The sequence below is a fragment of the Phodopus roborovskii genome, unplaced genomic scaffold (genome assembly GCF_943737965.1).
Source record: "Phodopus roborovskii unplaced genomic scaffold, PHOROB, whole genome shotgun sequence".
NCBI classification, from domain to species: Eukaryota; Metazoa; Chordata; class Mammalia; order Rodentia; family Cricetidae; genus Phodopus; species Phodopus roborovskii.
The window spans coordinates 9,913,290-9,937,891 of record NW_026126636.1 but is presented as its reverse complement, the minus strand read 5'-3'; the positions used below and the strand labels follow the sequence as shown (position 1 = coordinate 9,937,891).

The window sequence follows — 24,602 nt, the reverse complement described above, 5'->3', positions numbered from 1 at the left end:
CCCAGCTGCTGATGCTCAGCAGGCAATGAAGCCCAGGGGAGGGTACTGGCTGGCTGTCATCGAGGCTGTGCAGGCCTGAGGCAGGCTATACAACAGGCTCAGGGGCCAGCGCTTCGTGCCTGGGACACCCAAAGTATTACTGTTCCATGTTCCTGGCGGACGGCCAGCCATCCCCCGCCAGCTCGACTCAGCACTTGGTCCGGGAAACAGTGAGCAGGCCAGCCCCTGGGGCAGCCCATACAAGGCCATGGGGCTGGGCACATAGCATGCCTGGGTCCGGAGTGGGCAGGGTGCCCAGGCAATGAGTTGAGAGCTCAGCTGCCCTGAGGGACTCCTCCCTGGGGACAGCCCCTCAGCGCTGGCCCCTCTATATAACCCAAGGGCTGCGGGCTCTGCCTCCGGGTCAGCATCGCCTCCAAAACAGACAGCGCCTCCCAAGCCACCCAGCCAGGTAGGGCCTTCGGGGAGTTGCAGGGGTGGGCAGCGGCGGGGGCAGGGGAGCCCAAGGGCCTGCTCACCCTGTACCGTTATGCTTGTCAGTTCTGCAGCACAAGTTGTGGGGACAAATGGCAGGGGCAGGGCCACCGAGGTCTCCACAGCTGCCAAGCCTCCCTGCTTGCAAGGCAGGGCAGCCTGGGACTAATGCTGAGCCGAACTAATCAGTGAGGGAGGCAGGTGACCCGATGGCACCTGTCAGTGGCCCTTTAATTCCGTCGTCTCGTCTCGTGGGTCTGTGTTTCATCCCTGTAACCTTGTGTCTCATTGTCCCTGACTCTCCCTTTGCTTGTTAAGTTTAAGTATCATTACGTGTATTTTGTGTGCGGGGTGGGGGAACAGGTCACACTGTACACTGGGCAGAGGTCAGAGGACAACTTTGGGGAATCGGGTCTCTCCTTCCACCCTGAATCTCTGGGGACCAAATTCAAACAGCCAGTGTCTGATGAGCTGATGAGTTGTCTCGAAGGCCCCTGGCTCTCCTCTGAGTCCCTCTGTCCGGCTGTCTCTGGGATCCTGAGGGTCTGACTGCATGACTCAGTTTACCCTGTAATCTTAGGGAGTCTGATGGGTTGTGTTGGGGGCGCTTTCTCCTTCTGTCTCTTGCTTCAGTGTCCTATCTCCTGGGGTATCTGTCCCTGATGAGCTGTGGCAGGGTGGGACCTTCTGAAGGGAGAGGCCTGGGCTGGAAGCCCAGGGTGTCCTTGAACCCCAGGGCCTGACTGGGTGTCTGCCTGGCCACCCCAGCCCACCTGTCTCTATGCTGACTTAGTGCAAGGCGAGCTTGCATGAGCGGAGGGGCAGGTGGCTGTGGGGGTGGGGAGCATCTAAAAATAGCCACAAAGCAGAGGCTTCCAGGGCTTTGAGTCTCATTCCTGCCTTCTTCTCCCAGCTGGGTACACACACACACACACACACACACACACACACACACACACACACACCTGTGCCTTCCAGCTCTGATCCAGGCATGGATCATTGTCAAGGCAGGGACCTCAGTCCCTCTGCACAGTGGGAGGAAACCCCCCCCCCCCAGCCTCATGAGCGAGAGGTTTTTAAAGGCAAAGATCACAGAATAGGGTTAGGGGTATGAGTTCAAAACTGATTGGCTGCAGAGTCCAAGGGGATTGGGGACTTTCCAGGGATTTATTTCTTGTACCATTTGTGCCCATAAAAGTTGTTTCAACTTCTCCTGGGTTGGCTGTCCCGGGGTCAGAGCCATTTGTCTCCCCTTCAAGCCTTTTGGGGCCTGTTGAAGTGAAGTAACATCTCCTTCCTTCTCCTTAGCCTGTTCCTGTTGTTTAGGGCCGTTTGAAGTAATCTTCCCTTCCTGCCTGTAAGCCTTTTTCTGGGGTATGGTGTAAGTCATCCCCACAGGTTCTCAAAAGCGCTGTTTTGGGCCCTTTTTCTCTAGGAGGGATGGATGGTTTGGCCTTTCAATAGTGATAGATTAGAAATGATAAGGCTGGGCAGATGTCTCCCGCAGTCTGTCTGTCTTGTGAGCATCAGGACCTAGGTCAGATGCCAGAATCCACCCACACCTCTCAACAAAAACCAACCAAACAAACAAACAAAGCTGGTGCCTGGGGCTGGAGAGATGGCTCAGTGGTTAAGAGCACTGGCTTCTCTTCCAGAGGACCTGAGTTCAATTCCCAGCAATTGTATGGTGGCTCACAACTGTCTGTAATGAGATCTGGTGCCCTCTTCTGGCAGAACACTGTATACATAATAAATAAAAAAACCCGTGCCTGATAGGGTGGCACATGCCTTTAATCCCAGCCCAGAGGCAGGTGGATCTCTGTGAGTTTGAGGCCTGCCTGGTCTACAGAGTGAGTTCCCAGACAGGCCCCAAAGCTACACAGAGAAACCCTGCTTGAAAGAACAAAAAACAAACAAGCAAACAAACAAAAAAGTTGGATGTGGGGACAGGTGGGTCTCTGGGTCTCAATGGCCAGCCTAGCTCCAGGCCTGTGAGAGACCCTGCCTCAAAACAAACAAACACGCAACAAAAACAAAAAGACAATGTTGGCAGCACCTGAGGTGGTGTTAGCCACCATTAAATGTTTACACCTGTGCACACACATGAACCACATGTACAAATGAGACTGTAATGAGTCGTTAGAGTCCCAGGTTCAGTTTCATGCCAGGCACCAGATCCATCCTTACCAGCCATGGACTCCAACTCAGAGATCTGCCATCCCCACGGGAAATCCTTGGCCCCAAGGATGCAGAAGTCAGAGAGGTCTAGTCAGTAGCCTGGAGCCACACAGCACTGACTTAGGGATGTAGGTTACTGAAGCTGGCTCAGTAGAAAGCCAGAGGCAGAGGGCAGGAGAGAGGTTGATGGAGCATCCTGGGCCCGTTCCTATGCCCTCACCTGGACTATTTGGATGGGGAATCTCAACCGAGCCTTTATCCCTTCTCTCAGACGTGCACATATCGCCTCCACCTGGGGCCTCACGTGGAGCTTGTTGGTGTTGACTTGCAACGCCACAACTAAGGCAACTTAAAAAAGAAAGCACAATTTAGGGCTCACACACATGGCCTCCATGGCAGAGAGCGTAGGGGCAGGCGACACCGTGCTGGAGCAGTAGCCCAGGGTTCACATCTGATCCACAACCGAGAGGCGGAGAGAGTTGATTGGGAATGGGGTGGATTTTCCAAACCTCAAAGCCCATCCCAGTGACACGCCTCCTCCAACAAGGCCACACCCTCAGCCCTTCCTAAACAGTTCCAGTGACCCTGTACCAAGCACTCAAGCGTGGCACGTGGGGGCCGTTCTCATAAAAGTCGTCACAGACCCGCTAACAGCAACTGAATAAAACAGTATGTGTCAATGACGGGCACTGGCCCAGGTGCTTTACCTTATCAAATCCAGGGTCGTGTGCATGCCGGGCAAGCGCTCTGCCACCTGAGCCCCAGCCCCCAGATCCTTCTCATTTTTTTGTCACTGTACTCCTGTGGCTCCAGACAAGGGTTTCACTCTTTCCCAGCTAGAGAGACTGGGTCCCTAGCAAGGTCACATGGCCAGGATGTGGCGGCACCAGGGCAACTTAGACTGGGGCTCTCTGAGAGGGCTTCAAGCTCCCAGCAGCTGGGTTCTCGAGTCTGAGCCCACCGTCCCCTCTGCCCACGCAGGGTCCCGCAAGCCGCCACCATGCCTTTCGGCAACACTCACAACAAGTTCAAACTGAACTACAAGCCTGAGGAGGAGTACCCCGACCTCAGCAAGCACAACAACCACATGGCCAAAGTGCTGACCCCCGACCTCTACAAGAAGCTTCGGGATAAGGAGACCCCGTCCGGCTTCACTCTGGATGACGTCATCCAGACTGGGGTGGACAACCCAGGTGAGCCTACAGTGGGACACACAGACCAGAGGGCAGACACCTGTCTGTCTGTCCCAGGGAGCCTCCCTTCTTGGAATGAAATCTAGGACTTCTGCATGCTAAGTAACTAGTCTAGTACTGAGCCACGCCCCCAGCCCCTCACTGGGGGATTCTAGGCAGGGGCTCCACCACTGAGCCCACACCCCAGCCCCTCACTGGGGGATTCTAGGCAGGGGCTCTACCGCTGTGCCACACCCCAGCCCCTCACTGGGGGATTCTAGGCAGGGGCTTTACTTCTGCACTGCAGTCCACGCCCATGAGCGGATCTTTCAAGCCTCTTACCTGGCTCCTCTGTGGAAGTGGACTGACATGCTACATTTGGGGACTTCAAGAAGTCCTAACATCATTGGCCCCATTTTCCTGATCCCTGACGGGGCTCCTTTACCCATATTGGACAGCTACATCTGTCACAAGCCTGAGCTTCTGGTGCTGACCTCAGCCCCACCCCGCAGGTCATCCCTTCATCATGACAGTGGGCTGTGTAGCCGGGGATGAGGAGTCCTACACGGTCTTCAAGGACCTGTTTGACCCCATCATCCAAGACCGCCATGGCGGCTACAAACCCACAGACAAGCATAAGACCGACCTCAACCACGAGAACCTCAAGGTCAGTGGCCCCAGGAAGCATGGTAGGCACAGAGATGGGAAGACAAATAGAGACAGAGGGAGGGACAGACAGAAGCCGACTCCCAGGACAATGGGACCTGCAGTGTCCTGGGGGTGGTGGGGGTGGGGGTGGGGCTGGGTGGGGCCCAGGAGAAGCGCAGTGGCAGTGTCAATTTAGGAACCTAGGGGAGATCTAAGGAGCCCTGGGGAGACGTAGGGCAGACCCAGGAGGAATGGGGGGACCCCGGAGGACGTGGGGGACACCAGGAGGATTGGGGATACTCTGGAAGGTTTGCAGAGAGACTCGTGGAGGCTCTGGAGTGAAAACCCCACAAGGTTCTTGGGGAGACCAGGGCTGGCCAGGTTTGCCTCCCCTGACACCCCCGCGCTCCCCCAGGGCGGAGATGACCTGGACCCCAACTACGTGCTGAGCAGCCGCGTGCGCACTGGCCGCAGCATCAAGGGCTACACGCTGCCCCCACACTGCTCCCGCGGAGAGCGCCGCGCTGTGGAGAAGCTGTCTGTGGAAGGTGAGGTCCCCAAAGGCCGCGCCCCGGGGTTCCAGATCCGCCTCGTCACTTAGAAGTTTGGCTGCATTCCCTGCGCTCCAGCTCTGGGGGCACCTGGGAAGTCCTGCACTCAGCTACCCCAGGGTCTTCACGCTCATTGCTCATGCAGTACTCACTCATTCACTGATTCATTATTTCAGCAAACATTGTTTGAGCTGAGATTTCTCAGAATGGGTGAGGCGACAAGGCCAGGAATCTGGCAAGGGTGGCAGAGAACCGTCAGAGGGTTGCTCCTGCTAGTTGGCCTGAGCCTGGTACCCCTTACGCTTGTAATCCCGTACTTTGAAGACTGAGGCAGGAGGATCACCACGAATCGAAGGCCAGCCTGGATACGTAGTGAGACTCTGCCTCAAAAACAAGAAATCAGGCCAGGCAGTGGTGGTGCTCACCTTTAATCCCAGCACTGGGGATGCAGAGGCAGGAGGATCTCTGTGAGTTCAAGGCCAGCCCGGTCTACAGAGAGAGTTTCCAGGACAGCCAGGGCTGCTACACAGAGAAACCCTGTCTTGAAACTCACCACCTCAAAACAAAATAAAAACAACAACAAAACAAAATTAAGAAATCAAAGCAAAGTAAACAATAACAAATTTTGCAACTGCAAATTTCTCTCTCTCTTTTTGTCTGTTTTTGGTTTTTTGAGACAGGGTTTCTTTATAGCTTTGGAGCCATGAACTCACAGAGATCGCCTGCCTCTGCCTCCCGAGTACTGGGATTAAAGGCGTACGCCACCACCAATCGCCACAAATTTCTGTCATTTCATTGAGACAGAGACTCCCTGTCTCAGGCCAAGATCAGGGTGGCTTCCAACTAGTAATCTTCTGGCCTCAGCCTCGATAATGCTGGGATTACATGTGTGCGCCCTTAGCTGGCACAAGGTGTAAATACTATATTGGCCTTTTTTTTTTTTTTTTTTTTTTTTTTGAGTCTCTCTACATAGAGCTTGCTGTCCTGGAACTCACTATGGTGATCAGGCTGGCCTCCAACTTACAGCGATCCACCTGCCTCTGCCTCCCAGTGCTGTAGTGGCCATCCTTATAGTGGCCCTCTGTGATTAAGCCACACACAGTGAGTTTGAGGTCAGTTTATGCTAAAGATGATGAGACCTACTCTCCCTCCGAAACAAGCACGGAAAGCCATGTTCAGCTAGTCTCACGGGTAGACGGGGAGGGAGGTTCTGCTTATGTCCTTGGGGACATGGGCACATGGGGGGGAAGGGTCCCACGAATTCTTGAAACAGGACATGTATTTGGGTTTCGACACGGAGAGTAGTGGTTTGGAAACCTCTCTGCTGTCCAGGCCCAGGGTGTGATGGGCAGCCACGTGGGGTCCTCCAGGCTTGGTAACCCCAGCTGAAGTGAGGCAGGGTACTGATTGCTCTCCTGTGGCCCCTCAGCTCTCAACAGCCTGACAGGCGAATTCAAGGGCAAGTACTACCCTCTGAAGAGCATGACAGAGCAGGAACAGCAGCAGCTCATCGATGACCACTTCCTGTTCGACAAGCCTGTGTCCCCTCTGCTGCTGGCCTCAGGCATGGCCCGGGACTGGCCCGACGCCCGTGGCATCTGGTGAGTCCTTCTCCTGGCTCCTCCAGCTTCTTTCCGCCTCTCTAGCTGTTCTCTGCGGCTTGACTCCATGACCTTGACCTTGCCTTCCAACCGTGCGCAGCCCTGGTCAGGTGTCATACTTTAAAAAGCTTGGCTCAAAGAAGCACAGTGCAGAATTGACATTGGCCAGGCGGATGCCTCTCATCCCCGCCACTGAGGAGTCGGAGTCCTAGGCTTCAAGCTCGGGGCCAGCCAGGTTGCAGGGTGTTTGCAGCCACACTGGGCCTCAAGATAAAAACTGAAAAGACAGTGATGGCGCACGCCTTTAATCCCGGCACTCAGGAGCCAGAGGCAGACTGATCTCTGAGAGCCTGGTCTACAGAGCGAGTTCTAAGTTGGTCAGGGCTACACAAACACCCCCTGTCTCAAAAAACCACATCAAAGCAAAACAACACAAAAACCTGAAAAGAGAGTTGGAGTGGGGTGTGGCTCAGTGGTGGAGCCCCTGCCTAGAATCCCCCAGTGAGGGGCTGGGGTGTGGCTCAGCGGTAGAGCCCCTGCCTAGAATCCCCCAGTGAGGGGCTGGGATGTGGCTCAGTGGTAGAGTCCAGATGTAATCCTCAGTATGGCAAAGAAAACAAAATAAAATGTTTATACTTGAGCCACTCCCTCAGGTCAAATCTCAGTTCTGTTACTAGGTGTATGACCCTACATACCTGTAGCTACTCCAGCAGCCTTAAGCAGGAAGATCACTTGATGACAGAAATAATTTTGTTCAATAAAACCATTTTTACCAAAATCCATTGTACAACAAAATACATGTATGAAAATAATAATAATAATAATAATAATAATAATAATAATTTAAAATCTCAGAATCCTGGGATTTGAAACTTGGGATCAGAATGGATAAACACTGTCAATATTTCCTTGCGGTCACAAGAGGTACATTGCCGCTGTGTCCCACGCTGGCCTCGAACTCACTCTGTTGCCCAGCCTGGCCTCACACTTATGGGTATGTCCCGTCTCAGCCTTATGGGTATCAAGATAATAAGCCGGCGCCCAGAGGTGGAGCAGTCAAGCTAAGACTGAAGGTTTACAGTGTGTGACTGGGACCCCTGTGAACCTCATTCATGTCCTTTCCTGGACCACGGGACTCTGCTGACTTTTAGGCCTCGGGTTGCCCCTTCTTAGGCACAACGACAACAAGAGCTTCCTCGTGTGGGTGAATGAGGAGGACCACCTCCGCGTGATCTCCATGGAGAAGGGGGGCAACATGAAGGAGGTTTTCCGCCGCTTCTGTGTGGGTCTGCAGAAGGTGGGTGTCTGCCCCTCCTCGCTCACCTGTGATTGCATCCTGAATGCAACACCCACTTAGTGAAGCCACGCCCCTTCCTAGACCCAGCCCCGCCCTTCCAAGCCACCATGCCCACTTCCCAAGACTCTGCTCCCTCCACTGTGGCCCCGCTGGCTTTTCCCCACCCACAATCCAATCCCTGCCTCTTGCAGACACACACACATGCACACACACACGTGAACACATATGTATACACAGGCATGGCACACTTGCACACACAGGCATTTACACACGCTTGCATGCACATACACACATGCATACACACAGATTGCACCCTACCCATCTCCCCAAGAAGGTCCCAACCCTTCCCCACACTCAGACACCCCATCCGTCCTACCAACATTCTAATCCCAGCCCTAGCCTGAGCCCCACCGTTCAGAACCACCTCACCCATTTTCGAAGCCCCGCCCCTCCAATCTAAGCCCCATCCCCACACCCAAGGTCTGCAGCCCGCCCCATCTCTGCCATAGTCCTCCCTCCAGAACTCCTCCCCTCCCACGTGTTGGAACCCCCCCCCCATACCCTAACACCTGGCCCCTCAGGAATCTCCTGGCAGGCTGCATTTGGAGCTCAACCCCTGGTACCCTCTCCCCTCCCCAGATTGAGGAGATCTTCAAGAAGGCTGGTCACCCCTTCATGTGGAATGAGCACCTGGGCTACGTGCTCACCTGCCCCTCCAATCTGGGCACCGGGCTGCGCGGAGGCGTGCACGTGAAGCTGGCGAACCTGAGCAAACACCCCAAGTTCGAGGAGATTCTCACCCGCCTGCGTCTGCAAAAGCGTGGCACAGGTGCGTCTCGCCCCGTGACGTCTGGGGAGGGCTCCTTCCTGAGGAGGCGGCGTCCCTGAAAGTTCCGGGATCAAAGCTATTTGATGTGCATTTTACAGACGTTCCTGACTCTCCGCTTGGGGCCTCCGATTCTCAGTCTGTAAATAGAGTGAGGTCAATTGGACCACAGGCAGCCACTGTTAACCGTCATATTCTCCTCTCTCTCCTCTCTCTCTCTCTCTCTCTCTCTCTCTCTCTCTCTCACACACACACACACACACACAAACACACACGTATAGGGAGACACAATCTCACCTTGGAGCTATGGTTGGCCTAAACTTGCTTTGATGTCCAGGCTGGACCCCCAACTCTCAAAGTCATAGAACTCGCTATGTAGACCAGGCTGGTCTTGAACTCACAGAGCTCCTCCTGCTCCTGCCTCCCGAGTGCTGGGATTAAAGGCATGTCCGGCATATTTTTAAAATTACGTTTATTTATCTGCGTGAGAGAGGGCACCCCCATTGTGCGGACATCAGAGGACAACTTTCGGGAGTCAGGACTCTCCTTCTGCCATGTGGGTCCTGGGAATTGAACTCGGGTGGTCAGGCTTGGCAGCAAGCATCTTTACCCGCACTGCCGTTTCTCCGCCTGTACTATAATTTCATGTTGGGTGCTCGAGCCAGGACCTCACCATACAATCCAGGCATGTGGCTCCGAGTACTGAGAGCCGGTGACCCGTGCACCCCGTTTGCAGTTGGGCCCAGGGGCGACCCTGCCTCTCTGCTCACGCTTGCCTGGGTGACCTCTGCTCCCGCGCAGGTGGCGTGGACACAGCTGCCGTGGGCGCCGTGTTCGACATCTCCAACGCCGATCGGCTGGGCTCCTCCGAGGTTGAACAGGTGCAGCTGGTGGTGGACGGCGTGAAGCTCATGGTGGAGATGGAAAAGAAGCTGGAAAAGGGCCAGGCCATCGACGACATGATCCCTGCACAGAAGTAGGCGCCGCGCTGGGCTCACCGGCCCGCCCTGCGCACCTGGAGCCCCGCCCCCCGGAAGTCCAATCAGTGGGCTCCGTCCTCTGGATTCTGGCCAATGAGAACCCGCCTCTCCGGAGCCCCGCCCACCAGCCCGAGCGCCGTCTAGGCCTCCCGAGAGCAGCTGGAGAGCCGGCTGCCTCCCCACCTCTAGCCTTAAATAAAAGTCCGTGGTGGCCTTAGCGTTGAGTGTGACAGGTACTGAAGGAGAGGGAGCTGGGACTTGGACAGCAGCCACCAATGGCTTCCTTCTTATGCGTCGCACTGGTTTCCTGTCTGTTCTGTCTTCGGCCCTCTCTAGCTGCCAGGGTTTTGTTGTCGCCCTTTTGAGACACCTTCTCATGCAGCCCAGGCTGGCCTCGGAATTCCTTGTGTATCTGGGGATGGCCTTGGATGTCTAATCCTCCTGCTTGTACTTTCCAAGTTCTGGGGCTACAGGAGTGCGCCACCAGGCCTCCTGGCTTGTGTGTGTGTGTGTGTGTGTGTGTGTGTGTGTGTGTGTGTGATATGCACTTACTATGTAGTCCAAGCTGGCCTCAAATTTGCATTAACCTCCTGCCTCAGCCTCCTGAATCCTGGGATGACAGGCAGACACACCCAGCAGGATGGGCAGTTAGTGGAGGCAGCTGGTAAGGTGGGAAAACGCTAGGTAGCTGCACTGGGAATCCGATCCCAGAACCTGTGTCCAGGAAGAAAGAACCAACTCCCCATCCTGAGTTGTCTTGACAAAGGTGTCCCTTCACCGGGAAGCAGAAACTTGGACAAAGAGATGTAGCCAAGGTAGGGGTGGCTGAGCGTGGAGAGCAAGAGTCAACATTTGGTAGAGGGTTTGTCTGGCACTCAGGAAACCCTGGATGGGTCTCCGGGGTTCCAGGTCCGCAGAGTGTGGCGGTGCATAGCTTTCACCCCAGTACTTGGACATGGGTTCAGCCTAGCAACCCCCATCACAGCTCAAAGCTACCTGTAACTCCACCCGGAGGATCCGACGCCCTGCTCTGGCTTCCCTGGCACCTTCATGCACACAGCACAAATAAAACTCACACAGAGGAACACAAAATAATGAACTCTTCAACAAAGTAAATAAAGCCACTACAGATCAAGAAATTCATGAGGTCCAGGGCTGTCCCCAAGACTTCAGAGGATGTGAAATAGAGGCACACGACAAACACAGCTTGCCAGATATTACACCATACTGGGCAATATCATCCGTTTGAAAACCTCCCTGCTGCTGTCAGCTCTACTCACAGCCATTATTATCATTTATTATTACTCGTTTTCTAAGACAGGGTTTCTCTAGACAGGGTAGCTCTAGAACTCACACTGTAGACCAGGCTGGCCTTGAACTCACAGATCCTCCTGCCTCTGCCTCCTGGATGCTGGGATTAAAGGAGGGCATCACCACCATCACTACCCAGAACTCAGTCATTATTGAAGACAGAGTTACAGGATTTAGTCTGTCTGTCCTGTGCCTGCTTTACCTCCTGAACCCCTTTGTCAGCATCCACTGGCTGACCCACCCATCCCAGAATCTGGCTATGTTGACAGTCTCACCAAGGCTCTGTACTGCCCTTGGAAAGAATAAATATCCCAGCTAGCCCTCTTCTGGGACGAAGGTCCCATGAAGGCAGGGCTGTGGCTGTCGCACACATACTATTGGCAAGTGAAGGGCTAGCCTGGGCTACATAATGAGATGAGCCTGATGCTTTCAAGTGTCAAAGGACAACAAATACTACTTTGGCCAGGTTGAGGACAACTAGCAAGGCTTAGTTTAGGGCCCCAGAACAAAGCTTGCTCAGCGTCTATTCATTGGCGTTGGCAGGATTCTGTAAATTTTTTTTTTTTTTTTTTTTTTGTGGTGTTGTTTGGTCTCAGACTGTGGACCGCAGCACGACCCTCATCTTGCCTCCACCACCTACATGCTGAGATTACAGGCCAGACACACACCGACTTTTATTTTTTGAGACAGGCTTTCCCCGTGTAACCCTGTCAGGTCAGTCCTGGAACTCGATCTGTAGACCAGGCTAGCCTCTGCCTCTCGAGTGCACCACCACTGCCCATACAAGTGACTTCTGCAGAATAAGGATGAAATTTGGGACCCATTAGGCAAGCTCTGTACCCACTGAGCCACAGCTGCAACTCAGATCATTTCTTTGCAAGGCCTCCTTTCCTGGCGGCCTGCCCAGGGCTCTGCTTACCTGCAGCCCCTCCCCCACAGACGGGCTCTGTACTCGTGTCCAGAACTGGGCCTAGCATGGAGTCGGCACCAGTTGAGCGTTTATTGAATACATGTATTACTGAATAGGAAGAGGCTTTCAGTCCAGTGTAATACGGCAGAGGGGAGCGAGTGGCCAAGAGGAGGGTCTGACAGAACACCGGGGCCTCGCAGAGGAGGCTGAACTCTGTTCTGCCCCCTTCCATCGTCATCCTTGACCCTCCAACCCCACTGTTCCCATTCTGCAGATGAGAAAACCAAGGCTCAGCAAGCAGAACCACAGGTTAGGGTCAAGTCCCCAGCTCCCTGGCTCACCTGCAGGCCAAGGGCCGGGAAGGAAAACCCCAGATCGGCCAGGGAGGGCTTTGGGGGCCAGAGGAACTCTCCTACTATTTATTGGGTAACAGGCTGCAGATGAGGAGCTGACGGGGGGGGGCAATAACTTAAAAACTGGAGGTGACAGCGGCAGCTCCCCAAGAGACCTCTGCGGAGGGACAGGAGTGTGTATATACAGGGTTTGTACAAAGTGCCCTGCACCAGCCTGGGGCAGGGAGTTCGCGCATAGCAGGGGCGGGGGAAGGTTTCTGCCTGTGACCCCCCAACTCCCCATAGCCCCAAGTTCTGTCTCCAGTCATTATGCCTTGTGGGTCTCCCTGAGGGAGAATTCCTCAGTTCCCCTTCTCACTCCTGTCTCCGAAGTCTGCTCAGTCTCCCCGCAGCACGTGCCGGGGTGGGGCCCAGGAGGGTGCCAGCTCCCCCTGCGGACCCTTATTTTGCCATGTCACGTGTCTCTGTCCACCTATCTAATACGGGGAAACCGAGGTCAAGAAATGGGGCGTCCGCTCCTCTGTCCTCTCCCCTCTCGGGGAAGTGAAAGGGACCAGAGAAAGAGGAAGGGACCCAGGCTGCGATCGTGGCTGCGGCTGCGGCGGCGGTGGTGGTGGCTCAGAGTTCGAGGTCGTTGGAGATACGGGTGACGAGGGTGCGGAAGGCCAGGGCGGTGCCTGCCACTCGGCGGAAGAGGACGCCCCTGAGGCCGGGCCGGGGCAGCTGGCACACCTCTACTTCGAAATGGGACAGGGGCTCGGGCCCGCCCGCACCCCCGTGCAGGCAGGCCAGCAGGAACGGCTGCGGCTGGCGGCACCGGCAGCGGGCAGCTGCGGTCGCTTGTCGCAGGGCAGCCATCAGAGCCTCGGGAGGACGAGAGCTGGTCAGCTTCACACTCCAGGGGAATCGGAGCAGCCTGGGGGCGGTTTCCGCTTTATCCCAAGGTAGATGGCAACTGAGGAGCGGACAGGAGCAATCAGACAGGGCAGAGGACGAGCGCACATTCCCACTCCCATCCGAGCTACCGAAGACTGCACTTCCCACCCCCATCTGTGGGTCAAAAGGGTGAAATTCACTCTGTAGACCAGGCTAGCCTCAAACTCACAGAGTTCTGCCTCCCAAGGTCTGGGATTAGAGGAATGTGCCGCCATACCTGGCTATGTGTACATATGCATAATTTGTTTTCCTTTTTGAGGCAGGACCTCACTGTGTAGGCCATACTGGCCTCAGCTTCCTGAGCCATGGAATGGATGGCATCCTTGTTGGTTCACAAGTAACGTCCAGCAAAGTAGGGTCCTCTCATCATCTTTGTTTGGGATAGTCAATGTTCTGGCCAGGCAGGCATGAGCACATGACCAAAGCTGACCAATCAGAGCTCTGAACTCTTCTGGCAGCTGGCTTTGGTTTAGAGATAGACATGTCACCTATACGCAGTCAATGAGACAGACATCCTGGAGGATTCTGAACCCGTGGTGTGTCACACTAAGTAGATGGGAGCAAACTGTAACACTGCCTGCTCTTGTAAATAAAGTTTTATTGAAATACACCTAAACGAATTAATTTTTTTCTCATCGTAGGGGCTGAGTCTGGAGTCTGGGTAAGCACTCAACACTGAGCCACATCACTGGGGGACTCTAGGCAGGGGCTCTACCAATAAGCTACATCCCAGCCATCCACCCTCAAATTTGAGACAGGGTCTTACTAATTTACCCAAGGCTGGCCTTGAGTTCTTTGTAGCCTTGGCAGGCTTTGAACTGCATTCTTCCTGTCTCAGCCTCCAAGGAGCTGGGATTGGCAGACCTATGTGGCTACAGCCAGCATGGATATACGTTTTATTATAACACAGTGTTTCCACAGAGGTTATGGCTTCTTTAGTCTTAGAATGGCGGAACCCAGGAGGAGCGACTACGATAGGCTTTCAAAAGTATTTACAGGCTGGGTCTGCACGGACACTTAGCCAGTGTGTGGCTGGATTTGCCTACATCCTGCAGGCAATGGATAAAAGATGTGGGTCATAGATAAGAGATGCAAATATCGGAGGGATCTTGGGCCGCAGGTGGGGTGGCGCTCAAAACCCTGACAGCTGTGGGAAGGTGTGGAGACAGGACCAGGTGGGAACAATGATCTCAGTACAGTTGGGAGGGGCCCAGCAAGTTGAGATGTGTGTGGGCAGGCAGGGTGGGAAGCACACTCACCTTGTGACCTCAGGTCCCCCGATTCTCTCAGGTTCGTCTGCGACCCTAGTAGAGAGGCAGAGGGGCAGCATGTAAATCTAGACATAAACAACCCCTCCCCCACCCACTGCCAAGAGACTCCAGGCAGCCCCTGCTGCGCTCAGCTCTCCTGCATGCTGGCTGCTGGGAGGGCTGCAGTGTGGGTTTGATCCCTTCCATCCAGAGTGGGTCCACACATAAATGGTTAGTGCAGGTTGGAGAAGAAATATTGAAGGGTTTGAAAGATGAAAAAAGGGCAGACAGACATACTCACACAGTCACAGATACACAGTGACACACAGGTATTCAAATGACAGTCAGCTCTCTAACCACTGAGCCACGCCCCCAGCCCCTCACTGGGGGATTCTAGGCAGGGGCTCTACCACCGAGCCACGCCCCAGCCCCTCACTGGGGGATTCTAGACAGGGCCTCTACCACTGAGCCACGCCTTCTCTTCACTGGGAACTTTAGGCTAGTGCTGAGCTGTGTTCCCTTCCTCAAACACAGTGTCAGCTCTATTCTTTTTCAAAATTTCAGACATGTCCTTCTATACCCTGGCTAGCCTTGCACTGGGGACTTTCCTGCTCAGCTCCCTAGTGCTGAGGTTGCACGTCTTTTTCCGTCAGTACTCTAACTCACTACCTCATGCCCTACCAATGTCGCCTGTCCTCTATTAGAAGGGTAGCTCCCTCAGCACGGGGAGAGTTCACATTCGGTTAGCTATGCGAGGCCCCCGGTAGGTATCCATGGGTAACAGAAACACGGAACGAAAATAGACGTCTCAAAAGCACTGTCCAGGGCCGTGTCTTCTCCGAGTCCCCATGACTACCCTACCCTTGGAAGCAGCTTCTGTGGCCATTAGCCCCATGCTGCACTGAGGACCAGCAGAGCTAAATGGCTTGCTCTGTCTAGGTCTGACACCTGCACCACCCCCGGCCTGCAACACTTTGTCACTCCACAGACGCTACATACAGACCCCGTACTCACCCACGGGGCTCCTCCCAAGGTCTCACACACACTCACACACACACACATCATACACACACATCATACACACACATCATACACACACATCATATACACACACACACCACACACACTCACACACACCACACACTCACATCACACTCACACACACTCACACACCACACACACTCACATCACACATCACACCACACACACTCACATCACACTCACATACACTCACACACCACACACACTCACACACACCACACACTCACATACCACACACACCACACTCACATCACACACACACCACTCACTCACACACTCACTCTCACACACACTCAATGTACACACATCACACACACATCACACTCACGCTCACATACACACTCACATATACACACACAACTCACTCATTCACACACATGCGCACACACACTCACACTCATTCTCACACACTCTCACACACACACTCTCTCATTCTCACACTCACACACCACACACTCACCACACACACTCATTCTCACACACTCTCATCCACACACCACACTCACATTCACACACACCACACACCACACACACACTCATTCTCACACACACTCTCATTCACACACACACACTCACACTCATTCTCACACACACTCTCATTCACACACACACACACTCACACGCCGACAGAGAGGTGGCGCCAGAGCAGAGCGGGACTTACTGATTTTGGATCCCTGGGGCAGAGAGGCGCCCGAGACACAGCGGTTAGAGTTCTGCCGTTTAGAGGGGTCGAGGGTAACCCTGCGGGGTAAGGGGTGAGGAGGGACAGGAGGTGCAGAGGACCAAGAGGTCAGACGCAGGAGGCAAAGCAGAGAAGACAGGTTAGGCCCCGCCCCTGCCCCGCCCACACCCACACCCCACATCTGGTGCAGCTCACCTTCGGGTCAGTTTGGAGGTCAGCTTGGTGAAGAGGTTGGTGGTGGGCCGAGGCCGCCCAGAGGGCAGGGGTGAGGCCTCATGGGCCAGCGTGGGTGAGGCTGGGGGTCCATTCTGCACGCCCCCGCCACTCCCGCCCCCTGCCCTCCGGTCTCGAACCTGGCCCCCGTGGAAGGTGCTGCGGATGGTAGAGCCCCGAGCCAGGCGGCTCCGCTCTCCCGATGGGGGAGCCAGGCTGTGACTGGAGGGGGAGGCAGGGGGTACCCGTGAGCTACCGGAGCTGTGGGCAGGAAAAGGCGAGTCAGGTGGGGCCCAAATTCACCCTCCAGAGTCTCTCGTCCACGTTCTAACCACACCGGACCCTGCGTATCTCCAGTAACTAGCACCAGACCTCCAATGTGACGGTCCCAGGGCCCCTGGAGCTCAGCTCAGACCTCAAGGGCTACTATGCCTCCCCTATTATCTACCTGCCTCCTCTCGGCATCCACATCCTTAGGGCTAGCAGGAGTCATACACATAGCTTCCAGCTGGAGACCATTTCCCAGCGCTCCATGCTGCAAGAAGCCACGTGACTGGCCCCCACCCAGGAGGCTGCCAGCAGCTGCTTTGTACCATTTCTGGGCGATGCCCTCAAAGACCCTGCTCCGAGGCTGGCAGTTTGCAGAGACCTCAGACCTTGACAGGGGCAGGCACGGATACTGTCAGGCTCAGGAGAACCTGTTCTTGGATTCTGCCTCAGAAATCAGGAACCTCCATCTCAGCCCGGCTCCCTGTCAGAACTTGAAGGCCACATCTTAGGCTGATTACAAATGAGGGTTCTGGAATCCTTGGTCCTTGGCTCAACCGCTGTGCAACTTTAGACAAGCTACTTAACCTCTCTAGGCCTCATTTCTTCTCAGCTGAAAAATGGGGGGATTAGGACCTACCCAGAACGCAGTTGGTAGTAATTAGCCAGTTTTCTGGAGACACTCAGGGCAGCCACGGAGCTGCTGTTTGATGAACACCCGTTATTAGTTTTTTTGTTTGTTTGTTTGTTTTTTGGTAACTACGTCATCTCCAGACTAACCCTGGGTAAAGGATTACGGGGCCTGGGAGTATTAGTGCCAGTCCCATTTAGACAGCCGAGAGACTTGCGATGTCCCCCATTAACCCGGTGCTGAGCAATCCTGGGTTCACACCGACACCCACCAAATCATAACAGGCAGGAATGTGAAGCTCTGCCCCAGAATGCACGGGCCAATGATATGCCCAAAGCTGGGGGGGGGGGAGTTTTGTCTGCTCAGGGTGGGGCCAATTCACACTCCCTCTTTTTTCCCCTTCCTTCAAAAAAGAAAAAAAAAATATTTTTCTCATGTGCACGGGTATTTTGCCCGCCTTCACACCACATGGGCCTGGTGCCTGCAGAGGTCAGAAGGCGGCACTGGATGTCCTAGAATTGGAGTTACAGAGGGTTGTGAGCAGCCCATGGATGCTAAGATTAAACCCGGGTCCTTTGCAAGAGCAGCCAGTAGCCCAGGTTGGCCTCAAACTTCTGATCTCCTGCCTTCACCTTCCCAGGGCTGGGGGTACAAGCATGTGCTGCCCCCCACCCCCAGTGTAGGACAGACACCAGATTAAAATTTCGTGTGCGTGTGTGTGTGTGTGTGTGTGTGTGTGTGTTTACTCACTTCCTATTCAAGCTTGCTTCCTAGGCTTGTGGGTGGAGGACGGCGTGGCCTACCTTGTAAGCACCGAGACTGGTTTACCAAGCGGGATCACCTTCAGCAGTAAGGGCTGGGCTGGGCTGGGGTGGGGGCTGGGCTGGGGTGGGGCGGGGGCTGGGGCGGGGGCTGGGGTGGGCGAGGGTGCCGCTGAGTGCACACTGCCTTTCATGCCTAGCCCCTGCCTCACGTACCTGTTCTCTTTGCCGTTTGGCAACAAGGATGGGCGCTCAGACCCTGGTCTCTCTGTGCACACGTAGGTGTTTCTGCGGGTCATCATGCTGGGGGGCAGGTTGTTCTGTGGGAGACACACCAAGACAGGAGACAGGTGTGAAGGCACGCCTCAGCCTCCCTCTCCCTGCCACGACGAAACCTCTCCTTCCTTTCAAAGATCTGTTTTTATCCTTCCGTGTGTACGCGTGTTTCCCCCCATGTCTATCTGTGTACTAGGTGTGTGCTTGGAGGCCAGAAGAGGGCACTGGGTCTCCTGGGACTGGGGATACAGACAGCTGTCGGTCACCATGTAAATGCTGGGAATCGAACTCAGTTTCTCTGAAAGAGCAGTCAGTGCTCTTGACCACGAGTCATCTTTCCAGCCTTATTTTCTGATATATATATATATATATATATATCTTTTGTTTGAGACAGGGTTTCTCTGGCTGTCCTGGGACTCACTCTGGCCTCAAACTCAGAGATCCGCCTGCCTCTACCTATCTAGTGCTGGGATTAAAGGCGTGCACCAGCACCACCTGGCCCAAACTTTTTTTATTTGATATGTGCTAGGGTTTTCCCTGCACGGCTGCATATCACCCGCATGTAGTGCCCTCAAGAAGCCAGAAGAGGGCGTCAGATCCCCAGGAACTGGAGCTACAGATGATTGTGGACTACATGTGGGTGCTGGACTCGAACCCAGGTCCTCTGCAAGAGCAGCCAGTGCTCCTACCTACAGAGCCATCTCTCCAGTTCCTTTGCGTGGGGCGGGGGCTCATGCATCGCAGGCTGGGGTTAAACTTACTATATAGCTGAGAATGAACTTCTGATCCCCCTGCCGCCACCCCAGGTGAGAGATGAGCAGTCTGCAGCTCACCTGCAGGCTAGGCGGAGCTATGCTTCTAGCCCTCTCTCCACTTTCTTCCCCAGAACTCCCGTGGGCTTGTCACCTGCTCGGAACAGTCCTTTTACAACCCTAACGTGCTCCCACAGATCTCTCCTGGTGTGCTTCCCAGGGCGGCTGTCAGTGCCAGAAGAGACCCACCTGCCTCGGGCTGGCTGGGATTAAAGGCATGTGCCACCCTATCGGTCTCTAGTCCCAGGCACCAGCTTTGTTTGTTTGTTTGTTTGGTTTTTGTTGAGAGGTGTGGGTGGATTCTGGCATCTGACCTAGGTCCTGATGCTCACAAGACAGACAGACTGCGGGAGACATCTGCCCAGCCTTATCATTTCTAATCTATCACTATTGAAAGGCCAAACCATCCATCCCTCCTAGAGAAAAAGGGCCCAAAACAGCGCTTTTGAGAACCTGTGGGGATGGCTTACACCATACCCCAGAAAAAGGCTTACAGGCAGGAAGGGAAGATTACTTCAAACAGCCCTAAACAACAAGAAAGGGCCAACTAAGGAGAAGGAAGGGGATGTTACTTCATTTGAACTGGTCCCAAAAGGCACGAAGGGGAGACAACTCAGGAGAAGTTGAAACAACTTTTATGGGCACAAATGGTACAAGAAATAAATCCCTGTAAAGTCCCCGACCCCTCCACCCCTTTGAACCTGTACCCTAACCCTCTTCTGTGATGTTTGCCTTTAAAAACCTCTCACTCACGAGGCTTGGGGTTTCCTCCCTCGACTGCTGGGCCAGTGTGCAGGACGAGGTCCCTGCCTAGGCTTGAATTCTTGCATTCGAGGAGTTGGCTCCGAGCGGTGGCCTCTCTGGGGGTCTTGTGGACCTGGCATAACCCTTGTTGTATTTTATTCCTTTTGTTGACTAGACCCTTGCAGTTCTGACAATGATCCATGCCTGGATCAGAGCTGGAAGGTGCATGCGTGCGTGTGTGGTGTGAAGCCGCCAGCAAGCACACTGCACGGGCTCTCCAGCCCGCTGCAGACCAGCCTTGCCATCCAGGCCTTTTCTAAAGCTTGCCTACAGTTGGAATTGCAGGGGTTGGAGAGGTGCCTTGCTGCTCCTGGATGTGTGTCAGACACCCTCTTCTGGCCTATTTTGGTACTGCAGGGATGTGCTCTACCCTGCTGTTAATTCCTTAAAAGGTAACAAGAACTCCAATTTTCTCCTTATTCTTTTTGTATTTATATATTTTTTTCTTTTTTCTGAGACAGATTTCTCTAGCCCAGACTGGCTTGAAACCCACAATTCTTCTGCATCAGGCTCCTGAGTGCTGGGATTATAGGCATCCACCGTGCCTGGCTTGGCGGATGACTTCTGTCCTATGGGGCACATGTGTATGGGCGGGGCACGGAAGGGTGGTGCATGTGTGGTGCATGCGCCTGTGTTAAACGTGGAGGCTGGGGGCGGGGCTGTGGGGAAGAGGGCTGGATCTCAGCAATGCAGGACCAGGTGGGACCTGCATCCCTCCCCACCGGCCCCGGCCACTCACAGGGGTGCTCGCGCTGTCCTTCCGTCGCTCGGGGATCTCTGCCTTGTTGGGGTTGTGGGCACTGCTGACCATGGGACTGGAGGGGGGCAACCCTCGACTCCCGCTCCCAGCCGCACTGCAGCTCGCTTTCCGACCCGGCAGGCGCTCTTCTTTGAGCTCCGTCTCCCCGGTGCTGGTTGGGCTGCGCTTCGGGTGCAGCGGGGCAGGGGACGGGCCACCTGGTGGGGGACCCGATCAGATGCCGGCCAGATGATGTGGCCACTTGTCATCCCACCCCCTGGAAGGCTGAGGTCACCAGAGACAGACGGGATCCTAGGGGCTCCCCAAAACCTAAGGACACTTCATAATGGCTGTGGTTTATTTCTTTTTCTTTTTTGGGGGGTGGGTGGGTGGGGTGGGGTGTTTTTCAAGACAGGGTTTCTCTGTAGCCCTGGCTGTCCTGCAACTCGTTCTATAGACCAGGCTGGCCTCGAACTCACAGACCCTCTCATCTCTGCCTGGAGTGCCAGAATAAAAGGCGTGGGCCACTGGGTCTGTCTGGCTACAGTTTCTACTGTAGTTTTGACATCTGTCTTACATGGATCTCTGTGAGTTCAGGTCAGTCTGGTATACATAGAGTTCCAGGCTAGACCTTCTGTCAAAAAAGAAATTTTTGGTAACAGTGACAGCTGGTGTCTGGGGAGTCCAGCAAAGGGCAGTCTAGATTAGCTTCCTGTGGAAATGCTGCAGCGTGTGTGTGTGTGTGTGTGTGTGTGTGTGTGTGTGTGTGTGTGTGTGTGAGACAGAGAGCATGAACCGTGTGAGAGTGGAGAAAGTGTATCGGGCACTAGCACCCACCCACGCATGCGTTCACTGCTCTGGGCTCCCGACTGGATACAACAGGAAGATTTCCTGCCCCTGTGACATCCCCACCATGACAGACTGTAACCCTAAGCTGAATAAACCCTTCCTTCAAATGCTTCCCGAGGCTACTTACTCGAGGCAACAGTAAAGAAACTAAGTTTCTAAGGACTGTGGAAGGCCACGCCCCCACATCAGTGTGGAAGGCAGGCTCTCAGCAGCCACACTGTGTAATGTGTCCTGTGATCAAGCTGCAGATCACCAAACCTAACTAGATTTTTTTTTTTTAAAGATTTATTTATGCTGGGCAGTGGTGGTGCACACCCTTAGTCCCAGCACAAGGGAAGCAGGTGGATTTCTGTGAGTTTGAGGTCCGCCTGGTCTACAGAGTAAATTCCAGGACATCTAGGACTGTTTTACAAAGAAATCCTGTCTTGGAAAAAAAAAAAAAAAAAACAGACTTATTTATTATGTATACAGTGTTCTGCCTGCATGTGTGCCCTGCAGCCAGCAGAGGGCGCCAGATCCCATTATAAAGATGGTTGTGAGCCACCATGTGGTTGCTGGGGATTGAACTTAGGACCTCTGGAAGAGCAGCAGGTGCCTTTAACCTCTGAGCCACCTCTGCAGCCCGCTGACTAGACCCTATCAAAGTTCCATCTCTGACTAAGGAGTCACGCTAACCGTGAACTGTGACAGGTTGCTGAATTGAGAGGACAGGAAAAAGATACGGTGAGAAGATGAAGACAAGCTCAGAAAAACAAGGAGGATGCAAGAAAGATAGCATCATCTGCTTGGGGTCCGAACGTTCTTCTAGAGGCAGGAACTCGGGTGGTCCAAACTGTCCTGGTACTAAGAGTCGGCTCAGTGGACCCAGGTTCGATTCCCAGCACCCACATGGTACTTAGCATCCTTCCCTCTCAAGCCAGGTGCCATGGCCCGCTTGTCATCCCACCACCTGGGAGGCTGAGGCAGGAGGATGGTGAATTTGAGGCTGGCCCGGATCATCTAGTGGGATGGAAACTCCTCAGAAAATCTATTTCCCTGGCACCTGTAGGCAGCGCCGGCTGGCTTCTGGCTTCGGACTGCCAGTCAGGGCTGGGCGGGGCTGCAGGGTGGGGCGGGCCACTCACAGAAGTCACTGTGCCGGCGTTGGCGGTGGTACGTGGAGGAAGACCCTCGCTGCCCTTTGTTGTGGCTGCCGCTTTTGCTGGAGCTCGTGCCGTTGGTGGTGTCGCTGGGCGCCCGCACCCGTGCCAGGGCCAGCCCTGGGGCACCCCGGTCCCCGCCCTCCTACAAGAGGAAACACAAAAGGTGCCTCAGCGCTCTGCCCGAGCAGCCGGCCCCCGAGGCCCTCCGCCCCACGACCTCTGACCTCAGTCTTCCTGCCCAGCAGGAGGTAGGTGGCCGTCACCTCGTTGTACTTCTGGTTGGTCAAGGCCTCTTTGATCTCTTCCCGCGTGTAGCCCATACCCACCATTACCTCTGGGAGAAGGATGGAGAGAAGGGTCAGTCTCCGCCCCAGGCTGCCCCTTCCACCCCTCCTATCGCTCAGTCCGCTCTTCCCCCCTCCGCCAGGGGCACGGGGATTTCTTGTGGAAGGGGTTAACCCCTGCCCGCTCCTATCCACAGTAGGGGTGTGACCCAGCTTGAGCCAATCATCGTTCAAACCGCAAAGATACACTGGTTAGATCAACACACGCACACCGCCAAGCTTTGACAAAGCAAAAGGCCCCACCCCCAAAGACACTGATGGCATCAGAACAGTCTTGATAGGCACTCTACCACCGAGCCACGCCCCAGCCCCTCACTGGGGGATTCTAGGCAGGGGCTCTACCACCGAGCCACGCCCCAGCCCCTCACTGGGGGATTCTAGGCAGGGGCTCTACCACCGAGCCACGCCCCAGCCCCTCACTGGGGGATTCTAGGCAGGGGCTCTACCACTGAGCCACACCCCAGCCTCTCACTGAGGGATTCTAGGCAGGGGCTCTACCACTGAGTCACACCCCAGCCCCTCACTGGGGGATTCTAGGCAGGGGTTCCACCACTGAGCCACACCCCAGCCCCTCACTGGGGGATTCTAGGCAGGGGCTCTACCACTGAGCCACACCCCAGCCCCTCACTGGGGGATTCTAGGCAGGGGCTCTACCACTGAGCCACACCCCAGCCCCTCACTGGGGGATTCTAGGCAGGGGCTCCACCACCGAGCCACCCCCAGCCTTAAAGTATTGGTATTAAAGTGGCATTTTCTATTAGTTGTAATCATAAAAGCTGACTATGTGGCTATGCTCCAGTGGTGGTCCATTTCTTCAGCTGTGGAACGCAAGGTTCTTGGATTTAATCTCAGGCCACCCAGGTGGACCTTCAGGCTGTTACATAGTTGAGGATGACACAGTGTTTGGATTAAAGGCACAGAGTGGTAGCGTATTTTCTACTTATCATGTGTATGGATGCTGTGCCCGCATGCGTATCTGAGCACACCTGTGTGCCTGGTAGCCTAGGAGGCTACACGAGGGGCCCTTAGGACTGGAGTTACCCATGACGGTGCTGGGAATTAAACCTGGGTCCTCTGGAAGAGCAGCCAGGACTCTTCATCGCTCAGCCATCTCTGCAGCCCGCGTGGTTTGTTTTCTTACCTTCATAGTCAAAGCCCCAGTGTACGGGGCGCCGCGTTACACACCAAGCACTGGCGTAACTATGTACTTAGTACTTATGCAGATCACTCCCTCCCCTGATATGCACGGGGCTAGACGGGGAAGTAGAGCACAGAGAGGGAAAACACTCGCTTGGGGTCACACAGCTCGAATGTGGCGCAGTGGTGAGCGGGAGCAAGACGTGACCGGCAGGGGCTGGGTGGGCTGCTGCCAGCCGTGGCTCTGTGGCCCTGAACCCCTGAGCTGAGACACATGCTTCACGCTCACCAATTCTTTTGGTGTCCCCAAAGTCCTCCTCGGGCTCTGTGTATGGCTTCAGCTCCTCACCCTCATAGCCAATGTTGATCCATTTGTCCTTCATGATTTGCTGAGGGCGAGGGGGGAGGGGTCAGAAG

General features: G+C 54.8%; 3 protein-coding genes across 5 annotated transcripts in view; 2 read left to right on the top strand and 1 right to left on the bottom strand.

Moving 5' to 3' along the window:
• Nucleotides 1-24,602, top strand: part of Ercc1 (ERCC excision repair 1, endonuclease non-catalytic subunit) — a 103,437-nt gene that overhangs the window by 61,828 nt on the left and 17,007 nt on the right. The gene's annotated exons all lie outside the window — the stretch shown is intronic.
• On the top strand, nt 395-9,886 carry Ckm (creatine kinase, M-type). Its single transcript, XM_051207840.1, has 8 exons — nt 395-451; nt 3,634-3,845; nt 4,337-4,491; nt 4,888-5,020; nt 6,453-6,624; nt 7,798-7,921; nt 8,561-8,750; nt 9,549-9,886. The coding sequence occupies exons 2-8, from the start codon at nt 3,653-3,655 to the stop codon at nt 9,725-9,727; spliced, it is 1,146 nt and encodes a 381-aa protein (XP_051063797.1). The 5' UTR covers nt 395-451; nt 3,634-3,652; the 3' UTR covers nt 9,728-9,886.
• Nucleotides 11,991-24,602, bottom strand: part of Mark4 (microtubule affinity regulating kinase 4) — a 29,914-nt gene continuing 17,302 nt past the window's right edge. Inside the window, exons 10-18 of one of the 2 annotated variants that reach the window (XM_051207836.1) lie at nt 24,475-24,574; nt 22,929-23,038; nt 22,687-22,846; nt 20,714-20,931; nt 18,299-18,402; nt 16,406-16,684; nt 16,190-16,269; nt 14,497-14,541; nt 13,050-13,256 (exon numbers count right to left, since the gene is read on the bottom strand). In XM_051207836.1, coding sequence (XP_051063793.1) covers nt 13,192-13,256; nt 14,497-14,541; nt 16,190-16,269; nt 16,406-16,684; nt 18,299-18,402; nt 20,714-20,931; nt 22,687-22,846; nt 22,929-23,038; nt 24,475-24,574 — 1,161 coding nt within the window. In that variant the 3' untranslated portion in view covers nt 13,050-13,191. Of the gene's footprint in view, nt 13,257-14,496; nt 14,542-16,189; nt 16,270-16,405; nt 16,685-18,298; nt 18,403-20,713; nt 20,932-22,686; nt 22,847-22,928; nt 23,039-24,474; nt 24,575-24,602 lie in introns of both variants that reach the window. The other variant, XM_051207835.1, reaches the window with a different exon arrangement.

Excerpts from the sequence above, each read along its gene's own strand:
- Ckm (XM_051207840.1), top strand. The coding sequence starts at position 3,653 with ATGCCTTTCGGCAACACTCACAACAAGTTCAAACTGAACTACAAGCCT. Across the intron at positions 6,625-7,797 it reads CCCGACGCCCGTGGCATCTG|GCACAACGACAACAAGAGCT; the intron begins GTGAGTCCTTCT and ends GCCCCTTCTTAG. Across the intron at positions 8,751-9,548 it reads TCTGCAAAAGCGTGGCACAG|GTGGCGTGGACACAGCTGCC; the intron begins GTGCGTCTCGCC and ends GCTCCCGCGCAG.